This window comes from Symphalangus syndactylus, chromosome 12, assembly GCF_028878055.3.
Source record: "Symphalangus syndactylus isolate Jambi chromosome 12, NHGRI_mSymSyn1-v2.1_pri, whole genome shotgun sequence".
NCBI lineage: Eukaryota > Metazoa > Chordata > Mammalia > Primates > Hylobatidae > Symphalangus > Symphalangus syndactylus.
This window is the reverse complement of record NC_072441.2, coordinates 69,768,382-69,779,910: the sequence shown is the minus strand read 5'-3', so window position 1 is coordinate 69,779,910 and position 11,529 is coordinate 69,768,382. Positions and strand designations below refer to the sequence as shown.

At 42.1% G+C, this 11,529-nt stretch overlaps 1 protein-coding gene across 6 annotated transcripts in view; it reads right to left on the bottom strand.

Moving 5' to 3' along the window:
- Positions 1–9,270: 9,270 nt before the first annotated feature.
- Positions 9,271–11,529, bottom strand: part of TTF2 (transcription termination factor 2) — a 41,675-nt gene continuing 39,416 nt past the window's right edge. For 3 of the 6 annotated variants that reach the window (XM_063624661.1, XM_063624659.1, XM_063624662.1), the window contains 2 exons: positions 10,540–10,722; positions 9,271–9,839 (listed from right to left, as the gene is read on the bottom strand). In XM_063624661.1, the coding sequence (XP_063480731.1) occupies positions 10,578–10,722 (145 nt within the window). In that variant the 3' untranslated portion in view covers positions 9,271–9,839; positions 10,540–10,577. Of the gene's footprint in view, positions 10,723–11,529 lie in introns of all 6 variants that reach the window. The other 3 variants (XM_063624660.1, XM_063624658.1, XM_063624663.1) reach the window with 1 other exon arrangement.

Sequence of the window (11,529 nt, the reverse complement as noted above, 5' to 3'; positions counted from 1 at the left end):
CTGGAGTTCAAGTGCTCTTTTGTTAGTTACTCGCTGATTGTACTTGTGGATGGTTGAGCACAAAAAGCCACCTCTACATTTCTCTTAAAGGTAGGTTGGCAACGTTCTTTTTCTACCACAGGAGACTCCTTTTCATTTTGTACAGTATGGAGGTATCTATTCCACTGGAACTGAAGGGTCTAGGTAGTTTAGTTCCTTTCTGATATAACCTTTTTTTTTTTTTCTTTTTTGAGACGGAGTCTCGCTCTGTCACCCAGGCTGGAGTGCAGTGGCATGATCTTGGCTCACTGCAACCTCCGCCTCCCAGTTCAAATGATTCTCCTGCCTTGGCATCCCGAGTAGCTGGGATTACAGGTGCCCGCCCCCACGCCCAGCTAATTTTTGTGTTTTTAGTAGAGACGGGGTTTCACCGTGTTGGCCAGACTGGTCTTGAACTCCTGACCTTGTGATCCACCTGCCTCGGCCTCCCAAAGTGCTGGGATTACAGGCATGAGCCACCACACCTGGCCTATTATGACCTTTTTAATTTTTCTCTGAGCTACACATTATTTAGATATTTCCCCTAGAGATTAGAAACCTCCTTTCATCCTGTCCGCTTTTTGTTAGCATACTTTCAGTGGATTTACTGGTAACGTTTTGTGATCATGATAATGTGATCTTGTTTTGGTGGTGTCCCCCTCCTCTGTCTCTATGCCATGTCAGCCTTCTGCCCCAAAGCCTGGAAGATTACTCTTTGGTCAAGGGCATACAAATAGAAAGTTAATAAAGGGGAATGGTGTTGAAATAGAACCTCATACATTTATTACAGTTCTACTTATACAGAAAATCTAGACACCTTCATCCTTCTCACAGCTCTGTTTTTTAGTAGAATAGTCTTCACTGTTTAGTAGAGTAGTCTTCACTGTTATCTATATACCTAGAAAGTTAACTGGGAGCTTTGACTCTTACTGTGCCTTCACTCATAGTGTGCCTTCTTAGCTGCTGGAGAATTTGGGGAGAGGATGTACATAGCACTGGTGCCTCAGCCCTGCCAAGGTCTTCACTGTATATATTTTGTGTGTTCTTCTGAAACTCTTGATTTCTTATATAGCAATAAACTCAGCATGTATTAAATATAATTATTGAAATCTGCATTGTAAGATCCCTTAAGAAGTGGATGACTCATTTGGCGAATTGGGTCAGGCAAAGGAAGTGAAATAATTAGATGATGACTGTCAGATCATTGTGGAATACATTTCCTCCTTGAGGCTGACAGACATGGGCTACATTATACCCGTAAATACTAAGATGTTCTCTGCGTTCTCACCCTTTTCTGGAAACATTCCCTTCAGCCTCTTTCTGTAACCTAAATCTGATCTTCCCAAAACACATTCCTGCCTGTCACCCTCTCAAATTATTAGCTATTTGCTCTTCCTCACTCCTTCTGTCACTCAGCCCAGAAGTATATGTCCTTTTAGCTTATTACTGCTGCTTTGAGATGAGTGGTTCTTTTTTTTTTTTTTTTTGAGACAGAGTCTTGCTCTGTTACGTAGGCTGGAGTGCAGTGGCATGATCTCAGCTCACTGCTACCTCCGCCTCCCAGGTTCAAGCGATTCTCCTGCCTCAGCCTCCCGAGAGTAAGCTGAGATTAACAGGCACGTGCCACTACGCCCGGCAAATTTTTGTATTTTTAGTAGAGATGGGGTTTCACCAGGTTGGCCAGGCTGGTCTGGAACTCCTGACCTCATGATCCGCCCACCTTGGCCTACCAAAGTTCTGTGATTACAGGTGTGAGCCACTGTGCCTGGCCGAGATGAGTGGTGCTTAACCAGGAGTGACTTTGCCCCTAAGAGGACATCTGGCAAAGTCTCAGAGACATTTTTAGTTGCCACTACTGGGGCAAGGTGCTACTAGCATCTTGTGGGTAAAGGTCAGAGATGCTGCTAGTCATTTTACAATGCTCGGGACAGCTTCTTGGAACAAAGAAGTATCCAATCCAAAATGTCAGTGGTTCTGCTGTTGAGAAACCCTGTTCTAGAGCATTAGCCCTACTTTTTTTTCTAAAAATGGCCAGCCTTGGAGCTCATGCCTTTCAGCTATACAGCTTGCTATTCCTCCATGGTTCAGCCATCTACTGAGCCCCAAATCGTTCCCCTTCATTCCTTGAAGATTATAGCATTGAGCTTGCTGTGACTCTGGTACAACTCCTTATCAATCTTGGGATGACTCATTGTCTACACAGACTTCTTAGTTCTCTGATCATTTCCCCAGTTTTATTTTTTCCCTACTTAGCCTTACATACCCTAGATCTTGATTCCAACCACACCCTCTGCATAGTCTCAATTTCAGGCATCCTGCAACCACAACCTCCCACCTTTCCAGCTCACCCACTGTAATAACCTGACTACTAATTCTACCTCTTTGGAGCCCACAATGCAGTGATTCTGCCACCTTCCTGTTGTTTCTCTCACCCACCTCAGGTCCTTCCCTTCATCCTTCCCAGCTTAGATTCTATAGATCATCACTATAATCACTCTATTGCATAGTCTCCCTCTCATTCTTGCCTGGCAAAACTCCAACCCAGGTTAGATCCAACCTTCCATCTAACCCAACTGAATGATCCTGCAAAAAAAACAAAAGCGTGATGACTAGTCTCACTTTAAATTTATGACCACTAATTTCAGTGGGCTCTTAGCATTGCCCAATAACCTGAAACATCTCCCCAGTTCATTAATTCTCCCATGCTTCTAGACAATTCATACTTTCTTCCCCTCAAACTCCAATTTCTACCCCACCTCTACTCTGCACTTATGACCTTGCTTCCTATTTCACCAAGAATATAAAAGGATTCAGAGGAGAAATTTCCCTAGCATCCCTATCACATGTACACATCTACCTCGATTCCTATCAAGAGCCAACTTCTATCCCATATACTAAATCCCATTCTATAGCCACTGCCCAAAAACATTGCTTCAGTAATTTTCCCCTCTGCCGGATTGCTTACTTCAGAAAATAAACATGGTACAATATTCCCTCTTAAAATACGAATTTCCTTTTTGTATTAGTTGGCTAGGGCTGCCATAACAATACCACGGACTGGGTGGATTAAACAACAGAAATTAGTTTTCTCACAGATTTTGGAGTCTGGAAGTCCAAAATCTAGGTGCCGGCAGGGTTGTTTTTTGGTGAGGACTCTGTCCTTGGCTTGCAGATGGCAACCTTGTTTTCACATGGCCTTTCTCCCATGTGTGTGTGCTCCTGGTGTCTCTTCATATAAGGACACCAGTCCTATTGGATTAGGACCCCACCCACATGATGTCATTTAACCTTAATCACCTCCTTCAAGGCCCTTTCTCCAAATATAGTCGCATTGGATGTTAGGGCTGAGTTTTCAAGAAGAATTTCACATCCCCCTTTAGCAACCTCTCCCCCTTTCTGCTCCTCTTTAAAAGGACCTCAAAAGAATTGTTGTTTGGTATCTCTAGCTTCCCTCTCATTCTCTATAAGATCTAATCCAGTCAGTCTGTCATCCTTAAGACTCCACTGAATAGCTCTTGTCAAGGTTACCGGTAAACTCTGGGTTACAGAATCCAATGGTCAATTCCCAATCTTTGTCTTTTTTGACCACCCAATATCAGAGAAATCTTTTAAAATATGTCAGCTCATGTCATTCTTCTGCTCACCACTGTCCATTGGCCTCACATCTCAGAAAAGCGAGTCTTTACATCAGCATGTAAGACCCCACATGATCTGGATCCCTGCTCTTGCTGCCCACCCATCCGCCTCCATCACCCTATTCCAGCCAAACTGGTCTGCCTGGTGCTCCTCAAACTCCAAGCACTGTCTTGGGGCCTTTAGAATCACTGCCCCTCCATCTGAAATGCTTTTTTCACAGATACCTTCATGATTCATGTTCCTCTCAAGTTCCCGCTCCACTGTCAAATATTACCCTATTAGCTAACTACCCTGTACAAAATAGCAACTTCCCACCCCAGAGTTGCCCAGTTTCATCGCTATCTCACATATATATATGTTTTATTTTGTGGGTTTTTTTTTTTTTTTTTTTTTTGGAGACAGGGTCTCTCTCTCTCTCTCTCTGTTGCCCAGGCTGGAGTGCAGTGGCACAATCTCGGCTCACTGCAGCCTCTGCCTCCCGAGGTTCGAGTGATTCTCCCACCTCAGCCCTGGAGTAGGTGGAACCATAGGCACATCCCCCCATGCCCGGTGAATTTTTTGCATTTTTTGTAGAGATGGGGTTTTGCCATGTTGCCCAGGCTGGTCTCAAACTCCTGGCCATCTCAGACTCCTGAAGTGCTGGGATTACAGGCCAACATATATATATTCTGTTTGTTGTCTGTCCTCTCATACTAGATTGTAAGCTCTATGAGGGCAGGGATTTGATATTTTTAAACTACCATACTGTCCCCATGTAGGACAGTTCCTGGCACATAGTAGAGGAGACTTAATATTATGATCAGTGAATAAAGATCTAATTGGTAGAATTTTTAGTTTGGATCTCCTTGGTGTCTGTTTTTATAAGCCAGACTTCTCTTCTCCCAAACCTCAGTATTTGTCATTTAAACAAATACCACTTGGAAAAAAATCAGCCTTATCTCGAGTCTGTTGTATAAATTATATGCACCTGAGAGACCAGCCTTGAATTTTCCAATTACCTCATACATCTAGGGAACTGCTTGCCATGAAGAAGCCTGTTGTATTATATCATCTTTCCCCATGTGCCTTTTTAATGAATCAGATTTCAGAATTGAGAACAAAAAGCTTACCATTTATTTCAGTTGAAGGTTTCAGTGATTGGACAACTTTATGTAGATGAAGTAACATTGCAATAAAAAATTTCCATAAGACATCTAGGTTCTGGCTAATGTGTTAGCCTTTAAGCAATATTAATGGTAATAATTCTGTTACAAATATTTAAAGTTTGTGTGTGGGTGTTGGGGATTGGGGGTGCTGTCTCATGCATGCACTACAATGGAGTCCAAACCCAATTTAACTGAGCTGTCTTGCCTGCTGAAAGACCTGGCAGAGTCAGTGATCAACAGAGCCCAAGACTCCAAGGTGAGGCAAAAAAAGAGTGGGAGGATTTAGGAGCTGTCCCCATTGTAACAAAGTGCTTCAGAAATCACCTTTGAATTGTGAGCATTGAAGCGTCAACAAGATGCAGCATTATGATGTAAGTTATGCCTCTGGTGTTACAGGTAAGAAAAAAGAGTCACAAATAAGAGCCTCTGTCCTCTGGGATGTTGTAACAGGATAAACACCTTGGCTGTCTTGGATAATAAACATACACATACCTGTCAGCCCACCCATACTCTAATGTCCAAAATGCAATAGTTGCTCAACTTTCCTCCAGAGAACGTATCCCTGTGTGGTAGGTTTGGCTCAATGAAGAGGTGGTTCAATGAAGTGGATGCTCATTAGAAGCAGGCAGTATAGGAAGAAGCATCGCACTCTGCCTTGCGAGCTCTTACATATTGATTTCCATTCTTTCATCATTTCCTCAGATCTTCCCTGGCTAGGTCAAATCCTGTTATAAGCCCTCCCAGCCGCACAGTCCTCTCTTGTAGCACTCATTCAGCATCATGGCTGATTCACAGCCACACAGGGTTGACTAATGCCTGTCTCCCTTAGATGCTAAGCCTCAGGAGGACAGGATAGTTTTTCAGTTTTGCTTACTTTTATATTTCCAGTGCCCAGCAGTGCCTGGCATGTAAAAAGTGTTCAATATACATTTCTGAATTACTGTGTGGATAATTAAGCAAGAAAATAGTCTCATCCTTTCTTATGTAGTCTCTGGCTATTAATACATCTGGATTTAGCTACGGAATCTGGGTAAAAAGAACTCAAGATAGTAAAAACATTGTGTAGCTGCATTATCTGTCGCCCCCTTCCCTCCCTGGGAGTTAGGCTGGGTTTTGCTTTTTTTTTCCATATCTATCTCCATCCCCTAACTTCTGTGGTAGTTTGTACTATAAATGACCCTGATTTCATTTTTAGTTATGAAAACATTTTAGTCTAGGTCATATGCCTAGGAATTCTGAATTTTTATTATAATTCTCTTTGTACCTACAGATGTGCTTTTAAATTTTTCCTGCCCTTTCCTAAGGCTAGATGCTATATAACAAACAGCAGTACAATATCCCACTTTAGAAACCTAATTCTTTCAAGGTATTATAGTTGATAGCAAAGTTTCAGACAACCAGAGGCCACACTGAACACTGGTGTCTCCATGCTTATCCTATTAGTGCAGGAGAATCTGGCTTCACCTTTGAGCCCTGCTAAAAGCCATTTCATTGAGCAACAGACAATCAGAGCAAGGAAACAACTCAGTGTTCATGAATTGCCATGCTAAATCACTCACAGGATTGATTGCTAGAGAAATAAGTCACCTCCCATGGAGAGAAATTTTTTTTTTTTTTTTTGAGACAGAGCCTCCGTCTGTGGCCCAAGCTGGAGTGCAGTGGTATGATCTCAACTCACTGTAACCTCCGCCTCCTGGATTCAAGTGATTCTCCTGCCTCAGCCTCCCGAGTAGCTGCAATTACAGGCACCCAACGTCACGCCTGGCTAACTTTTGTATTTTTAGTAGAGAGGAGGTTTCGCCATGTTGGCCAGGCTGGTCTCGAACTCTTGGCCTCAAGTGATCTTGCCTCAGTCTCCCAAATGCTGGGATTACAGGTGTGAGCCATTGCGCTGGGCCTGCAGTGGGAGTCACTGACAAGGTTTTTAAAGGGCCCAGGACTCTGCCTAGCTGCAGCGTGCACAATACTCCTATTTGATCAACATGGCTAAGGCAAAGTCAAACTACAAACTTTCCATGAAGTCAATTCTGTCGAGTAAGAAATACCTTATAAATCCAGTGCTCAGGAATGTTGCACTTTGGTGACAGATGTTCACCATCTGGCTCTCAGCTGCACCCATGCTGCTGCTGGTTCTCATATTCCCAGACCTTGTCCCACAGCAGTAACACTAGAACTTCTGTGGCCCTTCATGGTTTTCAAAGCATTTATTACCTCATATCATCCATGCCCAAGTCAGGTGCAATAGGCAGATGTAAAAAGCAATTCTAGCAGCAGTAGTGTGACATGAAGGAAGGCTGGTTGACACAGGCAGGACTCATAGTGCAGCACCTCAATTAGACCACTATGTTGTGGGATGCTGTCCATCACTAGAAGGTGCAAAGACCCACCCTGTCATACCTACACTTTAAGAAACTGATTTACACTAAAATGAATATGAGCCTGAATGCCACTTCTGTTAATTTATGCCTGTCTCCCTTAGATGCTAAGCCTCAGGAGGACAAAACTGAAAAAAAAAAAAAAAAAAAAAAAAAAAAAAAAAAAAAAACCCAGCCTAACCCCCAGGGAGGGAAGAGGGGAGACAGATATGCAGCTCCACAATGTAATTCACATAATCCATCCCAGCACTAGGATTTAAGAATGCATGTTTGGTATATTCCATCCCATTAAGGCAGTGTTTCCATTTTTTTCTGCATCCACATCAAATCAGTAGCATCTCACGGCTATGAGAACACCTACCCAAGACATAACTAGGTTGCTTTGCTTGCGTACAATAACAGGGGAAATTAGAAAAGCTGTTTCAAAATACCAGGAGGCATCTACCTTACAGTAGATTACTTATCAATGGCCTCAATATCTGAAGATTGTAAGTTACAATCCCTGCATCCCTCTCCAAACTAAAAGCCAGAATGCTTGAACCTGAAAGAATTCCTCTCCCCTAAACAGTGCTTGACTGGAGACTGACAATGTTCATCTAATACCTTCTAGTTGACATTACTGATCTATCTGGTCAATCATGTTATAGTATATATATTTGCTATGAAATTCCCAGTGGAGCATGAGATACATGCTAATCCACACATTTTACAGATGAAAGGATTGAGATGTCCGGGGAATCTGCAACTTGCCTAATATCCATCAGCAAATGGCAGAGCCAGGTTTGTACATTCTTGCTGGCCTGGGAGCCACTGCTTCTCAGGTGACTCTATCTGTACCTCGGTATGTCGATCTTACAGCAAAACTTCAAAAAGGCAATATTACTTCCTTTGCTTCTTGATTTTATCAGAAACCTTATTGCTGCTAAGTTCTGAAAACTGCCCATCTTACAAATGAGGAAATCAGAGTGTAGAGAAAGTAAGGATTTTTTTCTTTTTTTTTCTTTTTTTCGAGATGGAGTCTCGCTCTGTCGCCAGGCTGGAGTGCAGTGGCATGATCTCAGCTCACTGCAACCTCCGCCTCCCGGGTTCAAGCGATTCTCTTGCCTCATCCTCCCCAGTAGCTGGGACTACAGGTGCATGCCACCACGCCCAGCTAATTTTTATATTTAGTAGAGATGGGGTTTCACCATGTTGGCCAGGATGGTCTTGATCTCTTGACCTCATGATCCATCTGCCTCAGCCTCCCAAAGTGCTGGGATGACAGGCATGAGCCGCTGCACCCGGCCAATTTTTTTCAACGTTACACACCGAGCTAAGATGAACCTAGAACTAGAGTCAAATCTCAGTGCTAGACTAGAGTTCTTCCCACCAGGCCATTGTCTTTACCTTTGTAAGCCTTTAGATCTTGTCCTTATAGAAAACTTTTGCTTAAACAGGCTCCGAATGCCTCAGTCCACACTGTGACTGGGTTAACATAGGGTCTTGTTTCCCAACTCAAGGGAGAGAAATGTTTCTATGTAAGAAGAACTGTGATTCTTTCTAGCAGAAATTAGCAGAGTAAGTGTTTTTGGAACAATTGCTAATGAGAAGAAGGAAATCTGAATAGTTTCCTGAGCTATAAAATCTCAAGTGTTTGTTTAGGGTACAAACTGCTATATAAACAACATAAAAATCTCAGTAGCTTAAAAAAAAGATTCCTTGATCACGTCATAGTTCAATGTAGGTGAGCTGGAGTGAGGAGGGAAGTGCACATGGGGAGCATCCTGGGAGTGAGGCTTCACTAGTCTAATAGAAGGGCTGATGGCCAAAAACTAGGCTAAGAACTGCTGAGCTAGTGGCTTCACCTTCCCTAGGGCCTTGTAATCTTCCATCAGTTCCTTTGCATCCCATAGGCTGAGGAGGGAAGAAACAGCATGAATGATCTTTTGGAATGTGGTAGAGGGCAGCCTAGAAGTGACTTACATCAATCACTTCTCTCCACAGTCCATTGATATGGACCCCGTCAAACTGCAGCAAAGACTGGGAAATACAGTCTCTCTGGGTGCCCGGGAGGAAAAGGAAATGGGTTTGGTGAACACATAGCATTATTTCTGCCACACTGTCAAACACATTATTTATTAGATTGTATCAATACTATTGTTAGTATTTAGTATTGGATTATACCAATAGTATTATTAGTATTGGATTGGATTAGTATTGGACTGGATTAGTATTTATTAGATTGTACCAAATACTAAATGAAACAATGATACTAAATGCTACAAATACTGTAAATTTGTAAAAATATGAATACTATTAAAAATGACACAAGTATTGTATTATATGAACACTACAAATAGAAATGATATAATAGAAATACTAAATGATACAATGAACCAAATGATACAAATATTAAACGGTATGGTGATAACCAATATTAAATGACTGAGTGATATACAACACTAAATGATACAGTGATGCAAATACTAAATGATACACTGACACTAAACAATACAATGATACAGATACTCAGCATCTGTTCATGTACAAAGCATCTCCTTGATCTTCAGCCTGAGAGGAAGAACTGCCTGCACTGAGAGAACTGCAGAGATGGCTGGCTGCAGGGTGGCTGCAGGGATCGACTCTCTGCTCTACCCACAAAAAGATGGTTACGGGAGCAACATCACTGGCAAGAAGAGATGAAGAGATAGGATGGAGCCTGTGTTAGAGAAGGTAGTAACTGGTTCTCCCATCATCAGGTAAGAAGAGAAAGGCAACACAGAACTTTTTGAGCTTTTTTTTCCTTTTTTAGAGACAGGGTCTCAGTATATTGCCCAGCCTGGAAAACAGCGGCACAATCACAGCTCACTGCAGCCTCAACCTCCTGGGCTCAGCAGATCCTCCTGCCTCAGCCTCCCAAGTAGCTAGGACTACAGGTGTGCACTACCACGCCTAGCTCTTTTTTTTATTCTTCATAGAGATGGGGTCTTACTATGTTGCCCAGGCTGGTCTTAAACTACTGGCTTCAAGCCATCCTCCTGCCTCGGCCTCCCAAAGTGTTGGGATTACAGGCATGAGCCACCACACCTGGCCCGCTTTTTGAACTTTACTGAAGCTTATATACAATTCTGCCAGAGTTGTTTTCCAAAATCATCCAACTCTAAAACATTCTTTTACCTAAAAAAATCAATTGGTTTCCATACCACTCATTAAATAAATTAACATAATTGGTTAACTTAATTGGTTAACATAACCCCTCCTCAATTCTGGGGATAAGATTATGCCTCATTTTGAGGAAGGTGAAAGGCTTGACGGTGAAATTGAAATGCAAAGAACAGAGTGCAAGGCTCATGGTTAGGTTGTTATTCCCAGATCCTAATACAAACCAGCAATGGTGCTATTCTGAGCCCTTATCCACAGGAGGTTAGATGCCAAAAAGGACTCTGAGGTCAGCCAAGGTGAGCTTGGTGACAGATTCTCCAGACCCTGATAGAACTTGTTTGGCCAAATCTTTCTTTTTTTCTTGGAGCTGTAAGATCTTTTCTTCTACTGTTCCCTCACAAACAAATCTAAAAAACAAAAACAAAAAGTAAGCAAACTACCAAAAACCCAAAGCAGCACATCTAATAATACATTCAAACTTTTATTATGCTTTCGTTTTTAATGAGATTTCTTCCTTTAAGTCTTCTTAGGTCCAGTTAAGAACCCTGTTTGAGGAATCCAAACAACCTTGACTAGATGTATGTCCCTTTGAAAGGATGTGACCCACATTGACATTTTAATACTTTCTGAAGCTAAGGTAATTGAAAAAAATTCAAAATAAGCAAAAGATATCCCAATCCAAAAAAGTACAGAGATCCAGCTTCTACCCAAAAAGTTCTACCTTGGTAAGTCCATAAGGCCTCAAAGATTATCAAATTTCTGCTAGTTTAAGTAGAGTATCTATTTCTTAGTGAATTCACACTAAAAACAGGGTTTTCAAACCAAGTAAATGGCATTGTTGTCATTCACTCACTCATTCAAAAGTATTGATTAAGCACTCACTACACTATGCTAGGTGTGGGGATGGAGAGATGAATATGGTCTTGCTCTGAAGCAGAACAAAAGCGAGACAAATATGAAAATAACAATAATAATATGACCTGGTAAGTGCTATAATGGAAGTATGTGCCGTGTGCAAAAGGAGGAAAAGGAAATGTGTCCAGAGTAGTCAGGGAGGGCTCTATTAAACAGTTAACTCTTAATATGAGACTTGTATGTTAGGCAAGGGTTTGCCAGAGACAGCAGTGAGGAGAGCACCCCCAGGAATGGGAACACATGCAAAACCATGGCTGAGTTTCAGAGCATGGTGTATTGGAGGAAGTTCACATTGACCA